The 26,314-nt window shown below is 36.9% G+C and overlaps 1 protein-coding gene across 4 annotated transcripts in view; it reads left to right on the top strand.

Annotated features, from left to right (window-relative positions):
• The window catches only part of TXNRD2 (thioredoxin reductase 2), a 39,036-nt gene extending 13,005 nt beyond the window's left edge, over positions 1 to 26,031 (top strand). Inside the window, exons 11-17 of one of the 4 annotated variants that reach the window (XM_075434704.1) lie at positions 2,045 to 2,219; positions 10,758 to 10,894; positions 16,846 to 16,941; positions 17,176 to 17,268; positions 18,593 to 18,664; positions 20,481 to 20,578; positions 22,852 to 26,031. In XM_075434704.1, coding sequence (XP_075290819.1) covers positions 2,045 to 2,219; positions 10,758 to 10,894; positions 16,846 to 16,941; positions 17,176 to 17,268; positions 18,593 to 18,664; positions 20,481 to 20,578; positions 22,852 to 22,975 — 795 coding nt within the window. In that variant the 3' untranslated portion in view covers positions 22,976 to 26,031. Of the gene's footprint in view, positions 1 to 2,044; positions 2,220 to 7,878; positions 10,070 to 10,757; positions 10,895 to 16,845; positions 16,942 to 17,175; positions 17,269 to 18,592; positions 18,665 to 20,480; positions 20,579 to 22,851 lie in introns of those variants that run through there. The other 3 variants (XM_075434705.1, XM_075434706.1, XM_075434707.1) reach the window with 3 other exon arrangements.
• The last annotated feature ends 283 nt before the right edge of the window (positions 26,032 to 26,314 follow it).

Genomic DNA, 26,314 nt, shown 5'->3' with positions numbered 1-26,314 from the left:
TGGTTACAACTAGGTAAAAAAAAAAGTGATAATTTCAGCAGAACTATCAACCCTAAGCTGGAGAAAATGAAAAGCAAAAACTTTCAGGCAGGGAAATTTAAAGAGAAAAAGCTGTGTTTCAAAATTGGGAAAGATTTTGAGGGGTTTTATTTAAAAGTATAACTGGTCATGATTGTGCTGACAAAACAAAACAGTTTTGGCCAGAAACCCATTTCTGTATAAGGAGAATAAAAGTAATTAGAAATAACAATGAGAAAAGGCAACAACAACAAAAAAGGTTTTATATAGGTTTTGTGTAAAAGGTATAATTGCTTAAAGAAGCTATAGAAGGTAGTATAGCAGGCTTAGGTTAAAAACAAGTTACTGGATCCAATAAAGGTATTACCTGTATGTGAGTTTGTAGCCTCTGTTCTACAGGTTAGATGATCTCTTTGATGGCCTTATAGTCCTTTTGGTCCCTAGGTGTGTAGCGAGAGTATGTTAAAGATGGTTGTGAACCTTCTGTCCCTGCAAGATTTTACGCTGACACTATTTGGAAGGAAAAATTTCTGTAGTGTTCTTAAAACAGGGAGAGAGTTCTGGGTTTTCAGTAACGTGCAGTGAATTTTTTCTTTGAAGTTTCCAACAAATAAATAACTTTGGAAAATGTCAGCCTCAAGAATGAAGATTGTGTTGTGTTAATCATTTTAGAATAGTGTTTTCAGAATGGGCATGAATGCACCTTAACTTAATTACTCCTGGTATAATGAATTAGGATTTTTTTAATGCTTAATCGCAATAGTGCAAAACATTTACAGGCCAAAGTTGATGAAAGAATGGTAGAACTATGGGGAAAAGAACTTATTTGCGCACACTGTGTGTGCAACAGCACAGTTTTTGAGGAGGGAGTATTGCTGTTAGAAGCAGCAGGGACAAGTACCACTGCAGGCAATGACAGCTCCTGGTTGCATGCCCGCCACTCCCACTTTGAAGTGGCTTCCTTGAAACTAAAGGTACCTGTACCAGAGTTTGCAAAACATTGTATAAGAATGTATCTTGGGATTTGTACTCATCATTTGAAGAAATCTACATCTGTAACAGCATGAGATCTGAGCAAGCAGGAAACAGTGTTAAGAGTGTGTGTGTGGCACTTCGTAAAACAATTACACTAGGGCTTTCTCTGAGAACGTGATCCTGTATAGGCAGGAAGAGCACGATGCACATTTCAAGTTAAGAAAGTATTAGTAGAGATAAAATAATTATGTTTGGTCTGTAGCCACACTGAGTCTGATGGAAACTGGTTAGTGAGCTATCCTGTTTCTGAAGAGATATAATCCTGCTGCTGCCTTCACACTAGTTAATATCAACTTTGAAAATAAAGTTTTGTAAGCTGAGAGCTTGCATGTAGTTGTTCTGTGTGAGTGGTTTTGTGATAATATACTTTAAGTAATAAACACGTTCTTTAAGAAATTGCATCCAGAATTACTGCAGTCAAGAGCAATTACATCTTTGGATAAACCTGTCAGTGCAACACTTTACTACTTGACTGTGGTGTGGCGTTATTTCAGACAGACTCTTAGGACAAAAGCATTATTTCCTTTTTGTAGTAGAACTTTCCAGGAAACCTTAGTGATTCATAGATTGCAGAGAAGTGGCAGATGTCATGGCAAAGGGAAATATTTTTACTCCTTAGCTTTATGAAAGTATTTAATTCTCATCAAGCTGACAGAAAATGGTAGTTATGATAATGTTAAACTGAATATACTCAAGATGCTGTTTTTGTATGAGCATCAAATGATTTAAAAGCAACAGTTTTATTCACATACTATTTTACTTTTTTGCAAATCACTTAAATAGTCAGGTGGAATGGAAAGGAGTTGCTGGTCATAGTGGCTCAGTAAATTATTGTGTGTGGACAATGCATACTAACTAAGTGACAAAGAATGTTTGAAATGCACAGTGTATTTACAGGATTTTCATGAAGACTGCTGAAAGAGGGTTTTTACGTTAAAAAGGTCATATATCTAAGAACGCACTTTTTTTTTTTCTCCCCTCTACTCAACAGCAAATGGCATCTTTAGTAACTGAGCACATGGAATCTTATGGCACAAAATTTTTAAAGAGATGTTTCCCAACCAAAGTTGAAAAATTGGAGAGCAACAAATTGCAAGTCACCTGGAAAAATACTGACCTGGGAACAGAAGAAACCGATTCCTTCGACACAGTGATGTGGGCAGTAGGTAAACTTGGTTATATTAACATTTATTTGCAGTGCTTTCCATTCTGAAAATGAAGTCCCCTCACCATGTTGAAAGGGGCCAAACAGCCTTGTCCTTTTTTATATTAAATATTTAGTGACATAAATATTGATAGTTTTTACATTTTTTTTCTTGCATGCCTGACTTGTTCACTTACAGTCTAAAAACACATGAAAGTTACAGTGAATGGAAGACATCCAAAACTACTTTTGCGTGACCTGCAATAAACGGGATATCATCTAGTCTTCCTCACATTTACTAGAGGGTGACAGCATGAATTCCAACAACCTCTGTGGTGCATATATTGTTCTGTATGTCCACACTCTTGACTTATGCATGAAGCTATTCATTACAAGTTCCTATTTGTCCTGTTCAAGAGGCTACCATTTCTTCTAGGAATTTCTCTAAACTGTGCTGCTTAAGTTTTTTACTGCAGCCATAATCCAGTTCAGAGAAGTAATTGTCCCTAAAAATCCGAGCTCACTGCAGGGAGCCTTGGAACTTCAGAGCTTTTTGAAATCTCTTTAGGAACTCTCACATCTCTCAGACCACTTGGAACTGACATATGATATCAGAGTAAATCTGTAAAAAATTTTGTGACAAATGGCTGTGAGCATAATCATCAGAAATGGGAATTAAATCTGTTTTTTGTCTCCTTTGAGTCAAATGCTGCTACTTGTAACGATGAACACACTAAATGGTGTATGGTACAGGCTCCAGACCACAGGAACAAAAATACTCTTTCTGCATTACCTCCCCGAGCTGGTCATTTGTTGCTGTTACGAGTTGGCTCTCAGTTGCTATATTGGTTCAGATGGACTGCAAGCCCACCAGAATAGGAGACCTTTTGTATTCTGCGCTTATAAAGCTCTGTGAGTAGCTGGAATTCTAGATAAATAATGGATGGCTAAAGGTAGTAGTGATATTTGGCAAGCAGATGATCTGGCAAACAGTAAATAGGCTTAAATTTACTGCCCATGAAATCTGTTTTGGTGAAGAGGAACTATCAGTTTTACTAGCAGCTTTAGCAATTCCTTTAACTTCTTCATTTTTGTACTATTCTTCTTAACTGACACTACTGTTTGAGTAGTGAGGAAGCGTTACTCTTTCATTTGTTGATAACAGGTAAAGTTAAATTCTTGTGGTTGTAGAATAGATCCATTACAGGAAACGGGAACAGATCATTTACAGCATTTTGTATTTTACCTAGTGGACTAAATCTGTTGTCGTGTTGTTCCTTTCCCCTGGTTAAGTCAATTTTTATCTTCCTAATACCCCAGAGAGCAAGCTGTGTGTTGTGACAAACATTTTTTTTTTCGCTTACTGTGAGTGCTGTTCTCTTAGAAGTGCAGTGGGCTTCTATAAATCGTGCAAACAGCCTATAATCACGGATTATGCTCGCCAGAACCAATCAGAGACACTTGTGCTTGCCAAGAGCAAAAGAGGTCATGCTATCTGGAGATGTGACAATCCTGAAAACTAGATTAATATTCATGAGGTGAGATGAAAATGTTTCCAAAAAGCAGGTTTCTAAATGCCATAGTTGATTTTTCTCAAGCTTTCTGGTAGAAGTACACCGAGGTGGAGTCACACCTGTGAAATGTCAAGTCAATTTATTTGCTTTTGTCAAATATAGAAGAAAGAGCTATTAAATTGAAATAATAAAAAAAAAAAATCTTGATTTAGTGTTAATTATGGAATAAGGTTGCATGATATACTATTGCAACTCAGTTGTAATATGACTCCACTCGCTATTTTGATACAGAGGAACTAGATGTATTATAATTTTTGTCGTAGATTTGACTTACAATCCATATTTAGAAACTGCAAAATAAACAGTTTCAAAGTTTGGGCTTTTTGTGTTGACTTTTTTTAAGTGTTCAAATTGGCACTCCACCCTTAAGGTTTAAACACATTAACAGTTAAAGCTAGTTAATTGATGTGCAGTCCTATGATTCATTGTTTTGCTCTGTATCAACACACCCACACCAGGTGTCTCAGATAATAGGCTGGGAAACTTGGTAGTGTTGAGGATTTCCTGTCTGCAGATGTGCCAGTTACAATACTGATTGAAGAAAGTCAGCTTGTAGAGTTAGTTAAAAAGCAGCTGCAATTGTTAACTAATTGTAGCCTGAATTATAGTAGATATTTCCTTCATTTTTTTAAGCGCATTGTGGAATTTTAGTAGGATTTTATGAATAATGTTAAAAATATTTACTGGCAGTGGGACATAGTTTGAGTTTGGTAAGCTACAGTATTATCTCTTAATGTAGGCCCTTTGAAAAAAATTTACATTGTGTTGCTATGAAGAGTTTTGTTTATCTTTTGGAATGTGTAATTTTCTGCTTGTATGGATAAGCAAATTAAAGCAGGCACAATGCTCTCTTTTGCTTTTCTAGCAGCTTTTTTGAACCAGTCAACATATTTGAAGCAAAAAAAAAAACAAAAAAAAAATCTTATTTTGATACCTTTTAATGGAATTTAAAGGTTTCTATCCAAAGCCGGGTAACTGTTATGGGCCTGTGTTACCTTGCTGAGTGACTATACTGTTATATTCCAGACCAGTGAAACAGCTCTTTCTTGACCTTTATTTGATTCTGCCAGTCTAGTCCTGTAATGTCCTTCCATCCTTTACTAGTGCTCTGTCTTCTGCTTCTGTGAGAATTCTCCTGAAATGATAAGCTTTTGAGATTTTTGTTGTTGTTCAATATGGAACCAATAAACCTTTAATACTATATTGTATTCCTCCTGCTCTGAGGGACACATAAAATTTGTATGTTAGGTGCCTAATAATATGCCTGAGCTACAAAGCAATGGTGTGTGCATGTACAGATTGAACATAGGATCATCATCCAAAGAAAAGGGTAGAGACTGACACCATTGTAAACATGCAAAGACATTGTAAACAGATGCCCTTCTGAGCTGCAGGGGCAAAGTTGCAGGAGATCAGACTTTGTAGAGTGGATTTGCTTCAACTGTTGGAGGACTGAAACCTGTTGATTGAATGCTGCAGTTGCAACACAGCTAATACATAAAAGGAATTGGTGAGTAGTATTTCCATTTGAATTTACAACAGATGGCAAAAGATCACTGCTGTAATTGGAATTTGATTATTCACAAAGTCCTTAGAAAAGGTACTGAGTTACTACATATCTAATGGGGTCTTACTGTGTAGAGGAGCAACACTGATTTGATGATTAAACTAAGCGGGTGTATACAAAATATCATGGAATTAGTTGGACAGAGAAAGTGAGGTAGTGTGCCAGTAAATTGTTAACAGAAAGAGCAATGACCAGCAGCAGATTTTAAGTTTAGCTTTACAAAAAGAATTTTCTTCCTGATGAGAGCAGTAAAACAACAGTTCCCAAGTTCCTTTGCATTCATAAGCTTAGCAGAAAGCCACTGTATCTTTGAAATAATATCATCTTTGCTATAAAAAGGAATTACAACTTTAGTTGTTTAGCTCAGTGTAAAGCTGAACAGGTATCAGTTGTTGCGCGTCATGTGCTGTCAAGCATATTGTCGTTTGTGTCAGACTGGATGCTTGTAAGATTTATTTTGTAGTGCAGTAAAAGATGATCCTCGCTGTTTGATATCAAGAAAGGGTTAAGTACATAACTTTTTTTCTATAGTAGTTTTCTTCAAGTCTTACAACCAAATGAGTTTGGATTAACTAAGAAAACAGAAATTTTGTTTGGAGATTTTCTTTGAAAAGTCCAATATGGTAAAATATTGCTGTGAGCATATCTCTGACAGCCCCTATAGAAAAAGGGGTGGGCTTTAGATTCATTGTTGCAAACAAAATCTTGCCATCCACTTTTTTAACCTTTGAACTATTCAGTGAAAAATAATACATCTTGGTTGATCTCAGACAACTGTTAGTGCTAACGTGATGTGGTTTGCTGAGGCTCTGGGTCTTTGTTCTGAACTTCCCCTGTCTCTTTCTCACTAACTTTAATTCATTACTTCTTGGTAAGATGTGTAATGAAAATTGTCATTCCCATTACATCAGCCAGTGCTTTTAGGTTTTTTCCCAATATCTAGTTTTAATGACATTCAGTCAGACTTTATTCAACAAGGCTATTTTTAATGTGCTAGTAGTCTGTTTGCATTGAAAGGGGCCTGGATGGTACTTTTTCCTTCTTTTGTTTAACCCACCCATAAACTTTGAGTGTAACTCTAATTTTATGCTACTTATTTTATGAGGTTGTAACTACAAAAATCACTTCTTCATGTTGAGGAAAAGTTAGATTCTAGGCTATGCCTCTAATCTGTGTTTTGGACTTAGAACTATAAGGTGCTATTTGAGTTAATAGGTGATGGCTAGCTTTTACTTGAATGGTGGTATAAATAAATTTTAAAACGGTGGAAAGTGCTTCAAAGTGATTTCATGAAACCAGTATAGTTACTGTGACATTTTCTACAGAATACAGGTTTTATTCACCCATGAGTGTCTAGGAGATTGAAGTCAATGACCTCACTTGGGGAATGGTGGTTGGGTACTGGCTTTTGAGACTGCAGAGCCATCCTTTAAGGGTGTACAGAACCTTTGGTTAAAGCAAGCTTAATGTGGGAGAATTAATGTAAAGGTGAACTGTAGCTTTCTTCTCAGAAAATGTTTCCAGCCCACTTTACCTTGTACAGGACCTTGAGAACAAAACAAATAGAATTGTTAGAAATCTGTCCTGTGCTGTAAGGTTTTCGTTTGGTTGCATGTCACTTGGGTGGTGATGCCCAAGTGTTTACTGATGGCATCATGGCTGCCACAAGCTTTCTGCTGAGAGAACTCCTCTGTGTATGAAGTATTACTAGTCAATGCTACAAGAGATAGTACAGCTTAGCAGACTTGGCAAAGAACCAGTTACTGCCCTAGCACTGACTAAGCGTCAGATTTTTTTCAAATTGTGGCAGGCATGCTGAAAGTTTCAGTAGTATATGAAATGTTCAAAAACATCTTTGTAAAATTACTGCATGCTGCTATCAGTGTGGTGAGGGTTCTGAACTTCTTTTTTACCTTAGTTTGTCTTACTGTAGTCGATATTTTCTTGTAATCTGAACATTAGTTAAACTGAATTGGTCTTTATTAGTCATTATCAGCTGGCTATGTTTTAGTGAATACCTTGTGGCTTTTGAGGAGGGATTTGAAGGAGGAAAGGGTAGTGGTCTTGAGACTAATTTGGGGAGTGTGTCAGGCACGCAGAACAAGAGGAGGGAGAGTACGAAGACTGGAAACGCAGATGAGATTTTGATTAAGGTCAAACTGAGGTCAGATTGGGTAAAGTTACGAAGTGATGTGTCAAAATGCCAGTGTATAGGGAAGAAGTGAAGAAGACTATTGGGCTGAAGTTTTATGCCAGAAGAACCATCCTGTCATCTTGCACTATTGTCACAGTGGCCGTCCACAGTATCATGCCTGATAATGAAATGCTTGGCTGGCCCTAGTTTGGATTTTTCAGATGCTGGAGAGTAAACAGATGTTTCAATTTCTGTGATTAAGAAACTGCAGAAGACCCATTATAAAATTCTGCTGTCAGCTGCACCTTTATCACCCTGGGAAATCTTACTGTATGCAAGGGTATACTATCACTCATTTACTGCTGCTACGTACTTGACTGTGACTATTCCTGTGGTTTCTTCTCAGTTTAGCTGCTTTATTCTCCACTGTTGAAGATCCTGCACCTGAAGGTCACAGCAGCCTGATACTGCCTTCTGTGTGCAAGTGCGATTACCGGAGCCCCTCAGCAGATGATGGGACAGAAACGCCACGTCACACTATATCCAGCCTAGCACGTGTCCGAGATCAGTGCTTTAACCAGTCTCTTGTCACTCTCTAGCAAAGCTGGCTGGCAGCCCCTTTAGGAAGTCGTGTTGTTAGATTTTACGAAAACAGATCAAAAAGCTGTTTTTTCGTATAAAGTTAAAAGCAAATGGGGGCAGGCCATGAAAGCAGGATTCTGTGTGGTTATTGTATGGGTCCATTAAAGGTGAGATTATGATGTGATATTAGAAGTGCAGGAGTCAGGTAACCTTTTTAAAGGTCAGATTTGAATTGGCATCTTTCTTCTAGATGTCTGGTGTAATATCTTGCTGTTTTGCATAAAAGCTGACTCTAGTCTTGTCTTATATGATCATACACTCCTTATTCTGTGGCAGTTTCAGGACAGTGGACATCTTCAAACTAAAAGCACTCATACTTTTAGTTTGAGGGGGTGGGGGGGCATCTCTGTGTTGCATGCCTGGTAGGATTTGGTATAGTTTTGTATTGCCCTCTAGATCTTAGAAATAAGCTATAAACTCATGCTTTCTTGAAGCAGTAAATGTAAAAATCTTAAGAGCTATGGGTATGAAACAAATGTCCTTCTGATCCAATACTACTGAGAAATGGTGAGGCCTGATTCTATAATACACGTAAGTGAATGTTGGGAAATATAAGAATTTCCTGAGTTTTACATTAAAATTTACCAAGACACATTCGATAGTCATGAACCTAAGCTATTGAATTTGAGGCGAAGCGAGACCAGTGAGTGTAATTCTGACTTATGGAGGTGAACCAGCATTGGGCTAAAGGCCAATAAATCTTCAGTTCAGTTTTTTAAAGTGTTGGTTTTGCTTTCAAAAATATTAGGCAGTGAAGTTGAGGGAGAAATTTCACTATGAGTAGCAACACATTTTTTGTAACTCTTAGCTATTAATACCAAGCCGTACACATGTTAAAATAGACTCGAATCGAAAGGTTAAGTGTTATCCTGCAGATTTGATAAACTCAGCTGTTGTTGTCACAGGTCTTTAAATGACTCTATTGACAGTTTTTCTTTTTTTCCTCTTTCAGTGCCTGCCATTGCGTGCTAAGTTTTCTCTTGGCTCTGCCTGGCAGGAAAAAGGGGAAACTAGAAATCTCCATTAGTTGTCCATTTGCAGAATATCCAGGCTTTACTCTCAATACACAAAGAAATACAACGGTAGGAAGTTGTTTCACATCCGAGCCAAGATAAGGTCCTGGAGGTTTATTATTTTTGTTGCCTGATAGCATCAGGACTGTTGAGCAGGGGGCAGAGAAGGAACAGCAGATCAACATCCCATGGGGACAACAGAAGGGAAGACAGACAGATAGCCAAGTGCCGACAACTTCAGTCAGTACTCCCAGAGGAAGTGTTGGTTTCACCAGATGAAATTAATACACAGAAGTCTTTACAGAGGCATTCAGATGTGACATTGTTTGGGGGACCTGGCTATATGGCAGATGTATAAAGCAGTGAATCATGTGTTTACATATAATTAGGTCTGTATTGACAAGCCAGGTTTTCCTTTTGTTTAATAATTTCCTACATTAACATCAAAGAGCTTGTTTTTATAATGAAAACACATTTCCCTTTTTGTTTTGCTTTGCTATAGCTCTGTATTAACATCAAACACAATATCATGACCTACGCAAAGGAGACCTACATATGTAGATGTAGATATATCCATATTCATTTATAGCCTCTAAAAAAAACCATGCAATGTTGTAAAATTTCCTTCATTTGGATATATTTAGGTAATCTTTTCTATGTGATCCTGTGCGTGCCTACAAACTTTGGGAGTACTTCATAATTTCACTATGCTTATTAACCTTCAAATACGTTTGAAAAAATGGATAGGATTTAACATTTAAATTTCTGGGTCAGGAATTGCTTGTTAGGTACTCTGTAGAAAGCTCAGTGTAATGTTATCAAGACTTCAGTTGTCTAAGTGGTAACTCTATGCAGAAAACACTACAAAAATATTTTTTTAAAGATGAGATAACTTAAAATCATTGGAAAAGGAAGCTGTAATAAAATCTAGGCTTGGTGGAATTTGCCTCATTAGTTTTTGAATCCATTTAAAAGAGTATTTCTAAAGTCTCGGAATACTGTTTCTGAACTCTACAGAAATAGCTCAAATACAGAGTCTGAGCTAAATAACTCAGCATTAAGGACTTGAGTCAACTTGGTAAACTTTTTCATCCAAGCTGAGGAAATAAAAAAGCTTCAAGATAAGTGTATCGGATAACAAGAAAAGAGGACTTCAGGAATGTTTAATGTTGAACAGCATTATTAATAATTTTTATCCACAAGTGTCTGCAACACGCTGTATGTAAGTATTGAGTGCCATTTGGTTAATGTTCATTGGAAATTTTCAGTGTGGAAGTTAGTTATTATATGTATATTCATGCTACATTAGGAAACTGAATTTAGAATGTGCAATAAATATTAAACCACATGGTTTCTGCACTTTTTGCAGTAGATGTTGTCCTGCACGTTTTTGAAGGATAACTTTCTCTCAAATAGTCTGATTAAAGGGCAGTAGTAACAGAGGTCTTTCCACCCTTACAGTTTTTTCAGTATGAGGTAAGTTGTCAGGTTTCTACTTCGACTATTAAGTAGCACAAAGTTCTTAGAAACCTACAGTGGAGGATGCAAGCTTTTTAGATTAACACTGCTGAAGTTCTCCAGTAGTTTTTTACTTTAATTTGGTTTGTGTTTTGTTGTTTTTTTACTTAAGGCCGAGCCCCTGACACTGAAACTCTCAATTTGGAGACAGTTGGAGTGAAAACTAATTCTGAGACTGGGAAGATCGTTGTTGATGCCAGTGAAGCTACTTCTGTTCCTCACATTTATGCAGTTGGAGATGTAACAGAGGTACTGAGTCCACTTAAACTATTTTACAATAACAGGAAGCCAACTTTGTTCCTGACTAATAACTAGTCCCCAGATGTCGTCATGCTCTAGCATATATCTTACTGTTTTGCTCTTTTTCATTTTGCAGAGCTGTAGTGTTTATGCCAGCCACCTGGGTCAGTCATTTCCTTCACATAGATCTTGTGAAGTATGTCAGTGTTAGAGATTATTGCTGATGTTTATCAGGGAATGCATCATTGGTCAGAGGCTAATAATTATGTCTTTATCACTTCAACTGTCTTTCTAATAATGTTCTTATCACTTCAGACATATGACTTCATACTGCCTGTGAATGCTGAGTGAAAGTTCTTACCTTCTGGAGTTGTGTACACTTACTGGGAATGACCGTGACAAGTTCTATAATTTCATTTTTAGTATTTTGGGGTTTAATTGAGACTAGTCACAAGACAGTATTTCTGCTCCCTGACACAAAATGCTTCTGACAAAAGTATCTTCCTTTAGAATAAGTAATTGCTGCAAATACTAAATTCATTTGACTTCTGTTCACAATTTGTGAATGATTATGCCAAGTAAACATGAGATGTGTTGTTTTGTTTTTTTTGTAAAGGAGAGAACATTATAACTTAAGCAAAATAATTTACTTGTTACAGATGCAAAAACAGAATTCTGTGGCCTTAATCTAGTGCTATTGATAATCTACAGTTATCTATAACAAGAATGTCTTGTCCTGACCACAGTGCACTCAAATACTTTTACTCCCTCAATTTTCCGTTTACAGAAGAACTCAGAGTATCTCCTGTAAGTTGGGCATCTTCAAATGTTTTGTCTTCATAAAAAATAATGCTTGTTTGGATTTGGAACTGTACAGTTACAGGATGTGTTCATCAGCTGTCTGCTGTTCTTGAAAAATTTGGGCAATGTGTAGCATATAGAGGCTGGGCATTGCCAGATACAGAATACTCTCACCTGTTGTTGAAGTTAATGGAATTGAGCACATGCCTTCCTATCAAGATTGTTTTTGATATAGTGAAGGCATCTGTTTTAAAAGTCTGGTAAATCTAAATACTGTAGCAATATCCAAGCACCATATATAGTATAATTTGAGAGACTTTTAAAAGTTTTCTCGTTCTGCCATGTTTAAAATCTTTTAAAGGTCTCTCAAATTTATAAACCCTAGAGGTATTCCAAATTTTTTAAGAGATTTAACAGGTTACATAATGTCTTGAAAGTAGCCCTGCAAATTTCTGACTGGACTCCTGAACTGCCAGAGACACTTTTAAGTGTCTCATAAATCTGCTGACCATTCCTGACCTATTTCCCTCTATGTAGATACGTGTTTCTGCCTGTCTGTCTCCATCTTTATGCGAATAACTTGCCATTTCCTTTTAAACTGTGTTAAAACTCTTTCGTGCTCAGCTATTTCTCCTTTTTTTTTTTTTTTTTTTTCTTACTCTGAACAGCTTCTCTGTCCTGTCCAGTCACTTGGAGCTTTGGGATTATGTACAGTTCCCCATCTTTCTTCTCACTTCACATACAGGTTCTCTCTGTGCTCTTCACTTCCTGCTCTGGGATATTTCCTGGAGTCCACTTTGTGCTCACAATGACCTCCTACACCTGCTTGTCCCTGGTATATGCCTTGGTTGGGCCTCCTGCTTTCCAAACTTTTAATTTAATCCAAGAAGCAGTTGTCAGAGGCAATGCTGGCAGGGCCTTAGATTCTGTTGCTCATTTTGCTGCCAATCTGCAGTGTTATTTTGGGCAAGTGATTTCCTTTTGGGTGCTTTTTGTCTTCTGCCCTTTGAGGATTTAGTTAAGTAAGAAATGTAAAGTTGGAGGCAGGATGCTCTTCTTTTTCCTTCTCTGGATCTGAAAAAATCAGGTCTTCATTTAATTATCATTTTCATTTTGTTGTTAAAACTTGGATTTCCTTTTCCTGCTTTTGTCCGTATTAGTGCAGATTTTTGAACTTGCATTGTTCAATAGACACTTCAAAATGTGTCAAAAAAAAGCAATGCAGTTTTATGCTGTGTCCAGTGTACAACTGGGGAAAAACTGAAGAGTTAAATCAGTGCTCTGTAGAAATATTCTCTCAAGTTTTTATCTGCATATGGGCTCGATATAGGCAATGGTATTCTGGGATATAGGCAGTGGTATTCTGGGGTGCATTAAGAAGGTTGAGGGAGATTCTCCTCCTCCTCTACTCTGCCCTAGTGAGGCTGCATCTGGAGTACTGTGTCTAGTTCTGGGCTCCCCAGTTCAAGAATGATGAGGAGCTACTGGAGAGAGTCCAGAGGAGGGCTACAAAGATGATGAGGGGACTGGAGCATCTGTCCTATGAGGAAAGGCTGAGGGAGCTGGGCTTGGTAAGGCTGAGAGGGGACCTTATAAATGCTTATAACTGTCTTAAGGGTGGGTGTCAGGAGGATGGGGCCAGACTCTTTTCAGTGGTTCCCAGCGACAGGACAAGGGGCAATGGGCACAAACTGAAGCATAGGAAGTTAAAGCTGAACACAAGGAAGAACTTCACCCTGAGGGTGACAGAGCACTGGAACAGGCTGCCCAGGGGGTTGTGGAGTCTCCTTTTCTGCAGATATTCAAAATGTGCCTGGACAAGGTTCTGTGCAACTTGCTCTAGGTGACCCTGCTTTGGCGGGGAGTTTGGACTAGATGATCCCCAGAGGTCCTTTCCAACACCTAACATCCTGTGTGATTCTGTGTAATTAAAGAAATCACAGTATAGTACTCATACATTTCTAGAGTTTAAAAACAGAAGGAATTATTGCTGTTATCTGACTTCAGTACAATGTGAGCCATGTAATTCCACTAGCTAAGCAATAAAGTTTATTGTATTTTAATATTTAAATTAATTTTGTTCTGTTTTTTAAAGCAGAATTTAGATAATAAATTTCATTAGCATGGGAACCATCAGTGAAAGAAAGTTCTGTGTTGGTGCATATCTCAAAGAATACACACAGAAGAATTAAGTGCATCCTGCTAAGAACCACAAAGTTACAGAGATTGGTGTGTGGTACTTTCTGGGTGAGACCTACTAAAAGAGCACAGGAAGGGGACTCTTGCTTCCTGTGAATGAGCATCAATGATCCCTAATATTGCTTATAAGAATATTTTTTTTTCTCCAGTGTTCCTGCTGAGGATTTCTCTTTGCTCTGCTCTTTCTTTGTCAGAGACTCTTTGCTACCATGAAGTGCTATTGCTCATACCTTTGCAAGTAGTTCTCAGGCCCTCCTCCTCCCTCCTTTACTACACCACACTGAATAGACACTAAATTGCTACCAAATAGCAAGAACTACTTTTTAAGTTTTAATCCGTGACCTGGCTGGAAGGGGAGTGAGAGAGGGGAAAGGCAAATTTCCTGATGTGTTCAGAATGACTGCTTTCATTTTGGAGTCATACCCAACTGGCACAAATGGGAAACTATGCGTGCATGGGTGTCTTGTTGCACCATTGTATGGAAAATGGAATCCAAATATTATCCAAACTGTTCATCTGGAGAAAAGGGGAAAAAAAAAAATCCTTCCAGAGGTCAGTCAGTTTGTCTACCCTCCAAAACCATTTTTCAAGCTTTGGCAAAATATTATTTTCAACTGACCGGTGAAATTGCATTTAGGCGTTTTCATCTTCTATAATCAGGACAAGGAAGACCAAGCTGGAATTTTAGTTTGAATTTTTTTTCAGTGCTGGTATAAACTCTCTGTGTCAAAATTCTTCCTCCAGTAGTATTCTTGTTGAAAAGCATGGCACACACTATAAAGAAATTCTCTCAGAAGGAGATTTATCGTATGGTCATGCCGCTATACATCTGTCATATTTCAAAGGGTGTTACAACAAAGATGTGTAGAGAAGGTGGAATGTACAGTATGTTGCTTTGAATAGAAATAAGACCAAAAAGAGTTGTGTTAGAACAAACACACGTTACTTCAAAGCTTTTTAAACTCTCTTAGGAGCCATCTTGTTTAAATGTATAATACATTGGAGGATTCTTATGAACAATTCGTATCCATAATAATCAGCAGAGTAGTTCTACACATGACTGCAAAGTGAATGTTCATTTCAAATATTTACCAAGCAAGGTCTTAAAGTCATTGTTTATGAGAAATTGGGCTTTATCTGCATGGAAGTTTTAGTAATTAGTTGGGTTTTATGGAATGTATGGCAGTGCTTTCACAATTTTATCTCTTGTTCCAATCTTCTATTCATTTCTGGAATGCCAAAACAACATCTGTATTTCCTGCTACAGAAATGATTGGCAGCCATGTTTCAGGCAAATGTGTGTAAGAAAAAACAAATGGCAAATTTCATCTGGTAAATGACATTTACAGACTTAAAAGTCAAAATGCTGGATTTGAAAAACCATGACTTGATGGATCTTAGGGCGGAAAAAAGGGATAAACTTGCAGTTTTATGATTTCTCATGAGCTGTAGGGAAAAGTAGGTTAGTCTTCATTAACAATTAGAATTGTAGTTTCAGTTAGCAGGTTAGACATAATGTTGTTTCAGTTTGGTTTTTTGCAATGGAATTTTTAACTTAAGTGATTATTAGGACAGACAAAACCATAAATACATATGTTAATACGGAGATAATTGGTGTGGTATGTGTACTGAAGTAAATGGTAGCTAATACCATGTAAAGAATCTATCTAGCAACATATGGAAAAGATAAGCTGCGAGAAAGGACTGGATTCCAGTAAATGCTAGGAAACTTTAATAATGAAAAAAGTGTTTGAAAAAGTTGAATGTGTGTGGTGGGGAATCCTTGTTTTATTTTCTGCTGAAGCCTGTTTTTGAGGGCTTATTGGATGACTGCCTCCAAGTGGGGCTTTGCAGGAGTGTGACAAGCATTGTATCTAGATAGGACCTGTATGGATCAAAACTTCACGCATTTTATAAAGCATTCCATGTTGTCCCACAACATTGTTGTTCAGTTACAGCTTTCTTATGTCTCCACATCATTCCTTCTAGATTTGTGACCTCTTTATTCGTCTCGGACAAGCATCTTGATGATATGTCTTAGATGAACTCTTAAATAATGTTTCTTACTGGATTTATGAAGTTTGTTAGATCTTACTAACTTACAGGAACTGTTCTTCCTCAGACTTCAACAAATTCATTTGAAAATGCCTTACTTCAATTTGCAAAAACTTCCAGCTTCCTTAAACTAGCACTGGAGTTCTGATGCTCCAGTAGTATTGTGCCAGCAGTCAAAATTAGGGTTCTGGCACACTGCATAGTCCTGTGTGGATATAAAAAGTATCCAGGACTCATGGCTTGAACTGGAGCATGTCCTGGTCATATCCTGTTGTCATTCCATTTCTCACTTTCAGGAAGTTAACATTTGCCAGTAGCGATCCTTTTTATGCCCCTTCTCTACTACCAGCGCCTGAGACTAGGACCAAGTCAACCTATAGCTTGCAGTGCTAGCAACATAATGTTCCACTTCTCTGATCCAGGACCAACATAGCAAGTCAGTAATAGTGCCTAGAAATAGCGAAGTTTTGTGTCTGTGTTCTGTAAAATGTGACAGACAACTTTTTTAAAAAGGTCTGGTGTTATAAAAACACTGTTGCTTTATATTAGGCTTTTCCTGCATCAAAAAGGCCATCTGAAAACTTTCTTGATGACTTACTATGGAAAGAAAGGGGGAAGTGAATGGTTAGCATGTGAATACCCTCTGCTTTTCAAGGGGTGACATGATAAGATGTAAGGTTTTGACCTTCATTCATGGCATTTGTTCCCCTCCATCAAGACAGATATTACACTCAGACACTTAAAAGCATGTTTGGGCAGAAATCACTACTGCCTTCTCCATTTGGAGTCCTGGCTACTAGGCTGGAATTCCAAAGATTTGGCCTTCCTCTGACCATTGTCCCAGGAGAAATCCTTGGATGCTACTTCTCTCTCAGTTAAAACAAAGCTTTGCGCTCTGTTCTTAGGGCCGTCCTGAATTAACACCCACAGCAATAGCTGCAGGAAAACTGCTGGCTCGGCGTCTTTTTGGCCAATCTTCAGAACTGATGGACTATGACAATGTGAGTTATTTCTTTTTTCATTAACAAAACCGAAATCTTACACCTTATAAAAATTCTTAGGGAAATCAAAAATGGTATTGCATTTTTGTCATCTGGAATCCATCTTTGACAGTAGCCAAAGTAGATGTGTGTGACAGAGCTACACTTCTCAGCCATGCAAAAGTGTCTCCTGTATCTGCCATACAGCTGCTTCATATGGTTCAGCAGTACCACTTTCTGCTTCCTCGCAAGCAGGTACCTACCACGGTTTTCACTCCCTTGGAATATGGTTGTGTTGGACTGTCAGAAGAAGCGGCTGTGCAATGTTATGGATCAGATAATATTGAGGTATGAAAATGTTTTTAATTTTGTAGTTTGTGTGAAGTTGCACTATGAAAAGACAAAAGCTTCACTGTTACATCAGGCAACATTTTTGGTCCCTAAAAGACTATGTTTGCAGTTACAGAGTTAATGTCTTAGAAAAGCTCAGGACTCTAAAAGTATTGCAGCAGGTCACAATGGGAATTGTTACCTAGTGGGCTTAAAATTATTGATAGGGTGTGACAACTTTGAACTAGCAGCCATTTTAGTAAGTTATATTGTGCAGCATCATTAAATAACGGCTATGTTCCATTTAATTGTCAGAATTGCTGGTGAGGTTCTTTAGTCTAAATTTTTGGGATGTCACCAGAAATATTCACACAAGCTGCTAAGTGTCTTTGTGGCTAAAATGTCTTGATATAATATGCCTAGGCATTGCATAATGAGGAAGAAATCTGTTATGGCATATATTCAAACCCAGGCCTCTGATATAAGGAATGAGATTAAGGTACACACGATGAAGAAATTCACAATCCCTATATAATATGACAAAATTCAAACAAGTCACCCTTGAAAAGATATGTTTTGTTACATTTATTCAGTCATCAGAAAGACTGTCAGCATATGATTTGGTAAGCTATGGAAATACAAAGTGCAGTACTTCATGTCCAGTTAGTTACTAGTTTTATGATTCTGAAATATAGTTTATACTTTAAAAAGTTCTGTTCCAGAACTCTTATCTGGGTTTCTGGATGCTAGTGCCATCTAGAATGATATAAATTACTGTAAAACAATTGTTCGCGTCTAATTAAGGCAGACAATTGATGTGTGTGTGTCATAAGATGCTGATCTTAAGTATGTATTGGAGGGCAAATTCAGCTGATGGATTTAGCCTGGAACCCCAGGCAAAATCATTAATGGAAAAAATAAGCATTTACTATCCCCAATGCAAAAATTACAGTTTTTTTGTCTTGTGGTATACATTATTAAAGATATGGAAAACTTCTTGGGTTTCATTATTTTCAGTAAAAAACACATTAAACTTCTGGGAGAAACTTAAAGGAACAAAATTAACTTTTTAATTTGGGGCACTGGTTTGAGTAACATGATTATTTGTGATTTTTTTTTTCAGTTTTTTTTTTAATCTGATGGTTCTGTATGAAAGGTTTGTGTTAAACTCTTACTATGCTTTCCATATTTTTCTTTAAAATAATGAACAGGTTAGAAATAAATAATTTTTTTCTACAACGTTATAAATATGTAGTAGTAGTAGTAGTCCTTATAATACTAAATATCAGTTTTTGACATAATAGTACTTTCTAACACAAAACGTTATTGTTTTCCCTACCAGGTATACCATGCGTATTATAAACCTTTAGAGTTTACAGTGGCTGAAAGAGATGCAACTCAATGCTATATGAAAGTGAGTGTTGTGAGCTTTTAACTTGCTTTTAACTTAAAACATGAGATATGATACAGCCAGATTTAAGAAGGACTGTTTGGCAAAAAAAACTCTCAAGGTGGATGAGATATTTTCTTGGTGACAGCCTAGTGTAACTTCAAATGTTTAATATTCATTACATATCTCATTGCATCTTGAAATTGCTTTACAGGTATTAGCATTTTTCAGAGCTGACATTCTGCTCATTGATACCATCTTTGAACTTCTCTTAAGGTCTTAAGAAATATTCCAGATTCTATAGAGATCAATCTCTGCTTCCTCCAGCAAAGTTCTTAACTAGTTATATGTAATATTTGAGTTGCCATCTCTTGGGGACAGTATGCTACCTTCAAAAAATTAAGCATAAGGCTTCCAAAACTAGAGTAACTTTTCAGTCTTTCTCAGGAAAACAAAAAAACTCCTGGTTTAGACCAAAGTGTTGGACTTGAAATGTGTCTTGTAGAGCAATCCAGTTGCTTCAGTCTTGAAAAGGTTTTTGATGCACTTGCCTATAGTAGAGAATCTTAGATAAGGTGAAGTGTAGTGTTGGTAGAATATATCATAGTTTTCTTTTTCTTTGTTTTCCTCTTAGTATCAGGGAACATTCTTTTTTTGAATAAATGTAGTAACTTCTGTAGGTCCATCACAAATTATTGTGTTGTGTAAGGAATATCTGTTGTCAATAGTTGCAACCAGTTTTTCTAACTATATTTTGTCACATCTGATTTGTGTAAGTGCCTTAGCAGCTTGCCTTAACTGTCCCAAGTATCAGTGCAACTAAGGTGATGCTACTTTTTTTTAGATGCTCCCTTGAAATTATGTCAATGAAAGTAAATATTTGAGTATGAAGTAGTAATAGCATAATAGTTGTTGGATGATATTGAATATAGTCCTTACTGAACTCCCAAAACACATGAACAAACATTAAACATGAGAGCTTCAAACTCTATTGCAAGAGGGTTTTTTCTTTAAAACTCTTCAATATTTGAAGTACCACATCAAGATTGCTGCTGTTCCTGGGATTCTTAATGAAAGAATCCAAGCCTTTACTGAATAACAGAACCTATTAGATTAATGATGATTTAATGCTTGATCGGAGTACACAGGGAGAGATTGACTTTCTTTTCATAATCAGAAAGATGGTGTCCTTAAAGGAACTACAAACTTTTCATTAATTTCTCTAGTATAAGTTAAGTGTTCAGTGACTCAGGCCCTCCCAGATACTTGTTAACTCACCTTCATCTTTGGCTGCTTCCAAGCCTTGACTCCTTTTTAGGTTATGTGGCCTGTGTGGTAAATGTGTCTTGCCAGACATGCTGCTGTAAGTGTTTACTGACTGAATCACAAAGGCACAAAATAACCTATAATTGGTAGTGGTCATCTTTGGAAATACAGCTGATTAGCTGCTGAGAATAACTGCACAGGCTTGGAGAATTGCTAAGGTGGCCATTCAGTGTCAAAATAACACTAGTCTGTACTAGACTACAGAAGGTACGCTGAAGATGTCACACAAATGTCAAACAACAAAGTATTAAATTCACCACAAATTATCACTGTCAGTGGCTCCCTGAAGTCTGAAAGAAATACACTAATAAAGCTTCGATTCAGGAAGGTACTTAAGGACAAGCGTAAGACCTATTGAAGTCAGTAAGATTTAAGCGAGTGCGTAAATTCTTGGCACATGGGGAATAAACAGCTGAACTAGTATCTCAGGGCACTTCAGTTTCATTTAATTCAACTTCATGCCTTATCTTTAAATGTTCTAAGAAAAGATCTCTATGTAATGTATTGTTTTCAGATGGTGTGCTTACGAGAGAGAGAGCAACGAATACTTGGCCTTCATTTCATTGGACCAAATGCAGGCGAAGTTATTCAAGGATTTGCTCTTGGAATCAAGTAAGTACAAAAGAATGTCTCTAGCTTCTAAAGCCTGCTTTTTAAGTTATTGTAAGATTATAAAAGATAGCTGCCTAGTTTTGGCAACACTATAAAGAATCTATGCTTTTTGTTACTTTTCTGTAGTACTGCACATATTTTCACTAAAAATACTGCAGTTCTTCATTAAAATGTACTGGGTTTAGTTACTGTAATACTGGATGTAGTTAAGGAACAACTGAGGAAAATATATTATTGGCTTGATATATAGTTAGAGCAAGAAATAAAATTGTGTATTAATTTTCTAATGTTAGTTTTCTCAGTGTAGCTTTTTTTGCATTCTGTGCACAGGATAGGAAATGACAATATAGTTTTGCAAGTCACTTCTTTAAAAGGATATTTGTGCTTTTCATAAAAACCTTTCTTTACACCTGCCAAGCATTTCCTTTCCTAATCTCGTCTTTAAATTTGCACAGCCATTGTTCCTCAAAAGCTCAGCAATGACTTGCATGAATTTTTGTATTTCTGAGGTATAAGCTAACCGTAATATGATAACGTAAGAAAGAAACCTCTGTAGGATGATGGGAGAGGGGAGCTACTTTTGTCTGTAGCTGTCTGATAATTTCAATAACAAACTTACTGAAGTAGGTGAACTTTTGTGATCTGATCTTGTTTAAGATTTTGCTCAAATATTAAGATAGAAGTACTCCCTTTGAAGGACTAAGGAATGATTCTGGGTCCTCTCTGGTTAAATGGAGAAGTCCTCCTGTGCCTCTTGTGTGCTACAGTCATTTCTTATTTGGTTTTTCATTTCCCTTCTGATTGCTGATTTACATCTTCAGAAATGTTTATTCATATATTTACATTACTAAATTATAGTTTTTAACTCCTCTGAAGAAAGTAGGCTGGGACACAAGAAATCACACCTGGTTGTGGTGTTAGTTCGTTTTCCTAAATATCATCACCATTTTATTGCAGTTTAGTCTTACAGTTGTAAGTGACTAGCATAAATGAAAAGCAGAAAGGATTAAGACAGCAGGACTGCAAGTATCATGTGAGGAATATCTTGGAAATCACTGATTGCAGTGTACCCTTAGTACACATTTTCAACATGTGTTTGTAGTCCATTAATTGCCAGTGGTATAGATTCTAGAACTACATTTTTTAGGATGTCATTATTTTGAAGTTTTATCCAAAATAACCAGTGAAAAGGAAGCACATGAAACTGGAGTGCTTTTCTGCCTTGCCTGAGGGAAATTAAAACTTTAGCCACAGTAAGAGGTTTTCAGCAGGTCAGATTCTTGCATTGGTTTCTATTATATTTCACAAATGCAGAGATTTCCATGTGGAGCACCCACTATAAGAGCTGCTGTTCACCTTTGTCAAATACTAGGTCTTACTTCAGCCTCTCCAAAGGATGATTTTTCTGTCTTGCCTCTCCGCTTAGCACTCCAATAACATCTGTGGTCAGCAATGATTTTTTGCTTGTTGGTGCTTTTTTGGGTGTAGGTGGGGACACCAGAAGCTCTCTTCCCTGTATTTTGTAGAGGGAAAGAACATTATTCCATAGAGAACTTGAAACAATTCTTAAATTTAGGGCCATTTCAGCTATTCTTACAGCATGACTTGCCAGGAATAGCAGCTCAAAGGAAAGTCATCAAGTCTAAGAATGTTACTGGACAAGTAAAGGAATTAAGCAAGTGGGATTTTAGCTCAAGGGTTTTTTTGTGGGTTTTGTTTGTTTTGCCTTTTCAAATGAGAGACTTTTTCCTTCTGCTTATAACATTGATATTTTCAGCATAACCACCAGACTTTCTCTAAGATCATGGAAGAATATTCTGGTATTACTTCCTTCAGCAGATTGTTGTGAGCAGTCCTAGTAATATTTTCTTCCTCTGTGTGTATGTGTGTGTTTTCCCATCTGGAGTCAGAGTTAGTGAAACACACATCTATGTACAAGAAAAGCTGAAGGCTGCAGTTTTGTCATATGTTTTTGCCATAGGCTCAGTTGTGACTTGGCATAAATTGCTTCATTCTCTCTGTCTCAAGTCTTACAACAATTCTTCCCTACCTAACAGTGTTGTGAAGCTGGGCATTTAAATGTTGTTGTGTAAGTGCCTGAGAAATAATAGACAGCATTGTTTGAAAAATGAACGCAACTCCTCTACCTGACAAAAGGGGCAAGAGCAGAATTACTTTGGTGCTTTAGGGGACACTAGCTTCTTCAGATGAATAGTGTTTGACTTTGTGGGTCTTTGTGTTTTTTTTGGTTTTTTTTTTTTTGTTTTTTGTAGATGTGGTGCTACGTATCCTCAACTAATGAAGACAATTGGCATTCACCCTACCTGTGCTGAAGAAATTACCAAGTTGCACATTACAAAGCGTTCTGGCTTGGACGCAACAGTCACAGGCTGCTGAGGTTAAATACCATCCCTGGAAAGAAGGAAAGAAAGCACAAAATATATTTGTAAAGAAAAGGGGCACTTAGAGTTGAAACAGCTTTAATAGCTTAAGTTCCACGAATCTTTCGTATTTTCCTGTAGACAGCTTTTTCTCATAGCCAGACAAAGAAATTGTCCTTGCACCATCACAGTTCTAAAACCAATGCAGTCCTGCTGTAACAAATATCTCTCTTTTGAAGTGCCTATAACTATTCTCTTGCTTGGAGCTAGGGAATAAACACAGTTTTAGATATGTAAATATAACTGAAGCCAGTGACATCTGAGGCCATCTACAAATTAAACAGTTGTCATGTTTCTCTGTTGGCATGACTGACTGCCAATAGAAGTGTCTCACATAATTTTCGTACAGATGCTAGGAATCGGACAGGGCCTCCCTTGGAATTTTGGTGATGATACTTTCTCCTACGTACTTGGATAGCTCATTACTGATCCTAATCTTGAACACTGAGACTGTGTACTCACTAGTAGAAACAAGTTCCCAGAGTGTGTAACAATAGGTAAGCAGTCATCTTTGGGTTTTTCTTTAAAATGTAATATGTACAGGAATTTAATAGAAAAATCACTTATCACTGAAGCTGTGCTGCTACTGGATAAATCCCAGTGGATTAATCAGTGGCAGCCTGGTCATAATGTTATGGTGATGGCTGAGAATGAATGAGCTCAGATGTGCTAAAGAAAGAATTGAATTTTATAATGACTTTGCTGCCTACTCTTGAAACTTCAGCTCAGTTCAAATTAAACTGACACATCTCACAAATTACTGCTTGAACACCATATATTAAGCAACGCTGGTACGCAGAATCAAAACCACTAATAATCCAACCCATGCAGCATTTTCTGTTTTATAGCATGCAGAAATCTGGATGACACAGTGGTACATTTTGTTGGTTTGTGTTTAAGATTTTCTCACTGATGAGCTGGTTACTACATCTGAATGGATTTAGATCTGGTTTTAATAAAACATGTTACTGAAGGGAACTATATTAAACAGTGATCTAGAAAATAAATCGTCCTGCTCAGAACAAAGATAGAAAATAATTATCTGCAAACTTCTTTTTTTTATGTATTGGCCAGAGTAAGAAAGTATTAATCTGTTGCATATTTCTGCTTATTTTCTTGCTGTCCAGAAGGGGGAGATGCTGGCTAATTTGTGGCAATAAAGTGACAGAAATCTAATAGTGAAGCTTCTTTTCCAGAACAGGGTAAAGCAGGTAGCCTGACAAAGGCAAACACAAAACAAACTGCACTGAATTTCAATCCAAGTTGCAGTTGCCAACATTTTGATACGCATAGTCACATTGTTTCTTGCACCCTTTACAGTAGAATGGTGCATGTAGGAAAAGATGAGATCAGCTTTAGGTGAAACAAAATGTATTCTTTTTTGCAGTTAATTTATATCAGTGTTTTGTGAATGGAATTTGATATTTTCATAGCCGTTCTTCTGCTTGTCGCACAGTTTGGAAGAGTAATCTGATGATCATGTATGTCTTTGCTGTTTTTCCTTTGCTATTTCACTACTGCAGTATGCAACACAGACAAATGGTTGGTTTATTTCAAGTGTGAAACCTTTTTTACCATGATAATTGTACAAAATTTAGACAAAAAATGATCAGACCTTCCTTCTGAAATATGATGTAATAGCATTTGTCACACTCTCATTGATACTAGAATACTCAATTTTCAAAGATTTGTTCTGACTTAAACAACAACAAAAGAAATCTTAAATGCTTTCTTTACAAAGTTTCCTGATTTTTGATCTCTATTTCTGGTCTGTAAAAGAGGAAGGAGTGATACAGTCTAACTGCAAGTGGCATTCCCTATCAGATCTGCTGATGCTATTTTTCATCTATGAAGTCATCCATAAGCTTGTAGTTGAAAAGAAATACTTTGAGTGGAAGTGTAGTTGAAACGCTGCCTGAATATTGCAACTGCCTTTAGAAGAAATGATGAAACTTTATACCTGTATATAGATGTGTGCATACCTGCACATTCAGAAGTTCCCGTTTCCTTTAATAAAGGCCTTATGAGTACAGTACAGCCAAAAACCCTAGTAGATTTTCCCAGGTGTTTACAAAAAAGAAGTTCATAGTGAATTAGGAGGTTTTTAAATGTTTTACTTCATATTGCAGAACACTGAGATACTGAACATGTCAGTCTACAGAGATTTTGCTGTGAGAAACACCCCACCTCTGACTAAACTAATGTGTATGCATGCAAGTTTTTTTTCCTAGTGATTACCTATTGCAGTTCCTTTTGTACCCATAAATGAAAACATTGGTGTTTACCCAACAGTAAGTGAAAGTTGCTTCTCTTCTCTCCTACTAGTGCATCCAGCAGGCTGAGTTGTTTGTCCCTACAGACAAATTAATGGAAAGATCAGTTAATGTCATTCATCATAAAGCTCAGAATAATGATTTGGGACAACAAGTAAAGAGATCTCAAGGAAACATGTCATCAGTGTATATGGGGTGTGAAACTAAGGCATGTCATCATTCTCAGAATTAATAGAACTTGCTTGGTTTTAGAATTGCTGAGTGGACTGCATGAAAACTGATCCTATATCTTGAATATCAGCCTAGTTCTGTTCCTCATTTAGTGGAAAATGTTGTTGCTCCCCTGAAGTAAAACTAAATACACATTCACACTTACATAGCCCTAATGTCAGAATCAACAGCAAGACCGAATAATGACAGCTACTGTGTTGTGCTTTTTTTCCTGAAGGATTTACCAGGGATGGTCCTTAAGAATTGTTTTTAAGAGCCTGACTAATGTAAATTGAAATGACTGATGTATGCAGCAAATTACTGATTATATGTGAAAATGTAAAAAACAAACAAACAAACCCCAAAATTTGTAGTCAGGCTTCTTCTCAGGATGCCAGCTGATGAGGGCTTGTTTGACAAACCACATCACGGTGCAAACAAGCCTGAGCATTGCTGGGTCCTTCATATGAGTGATCCCAATATTTATTGTGTTATGAATTAATGAATTTATTAATAAAGACATTTTTTCTAGTAAATATGTAATTGTATTGGTTTAATTTTTTACATGTGACTTCTGCTTGCAAAAGGTTTCTTTTTTGATCTTAATGCTGTTTCTCTTGGTTGTGGTATGTGTTAAGGACTCAGACCTTTTAATAAGGAAATGCTGATGCATTTCTGTCTCTGATGTGTAAACTGAATAGCCCTGGAGATTATTGCAGGCTGGATGGCCTTCTTATTTTAAATCTAAATTAAGAGAACCTCTAGACTTGGTAAGTATGGTTTCAAATACTCTCCTGTTTATTCCAGCTAAT

This window comes from Opisthocomus hoazin, chromosome 13 (genome assembly GCF_030867145.1).
Source record: "Opisthocomus hoazin isolate bOpiHoa1 chromosome 13, bOpiHoa1.hap1, whole genome shotgun sequence".
NCBI classification, from domain to species: Eukaryota; Metazoa; Chordata; class Aves; order Opisthocomiformes; family Opisthocomidae; genus Opisthocomus; species Opisthocomus hoazin.
Note: the sequence above shows the minus strand (reverse complement) of the source record. Positions and strands in the feature narration are given on the sequence as shown.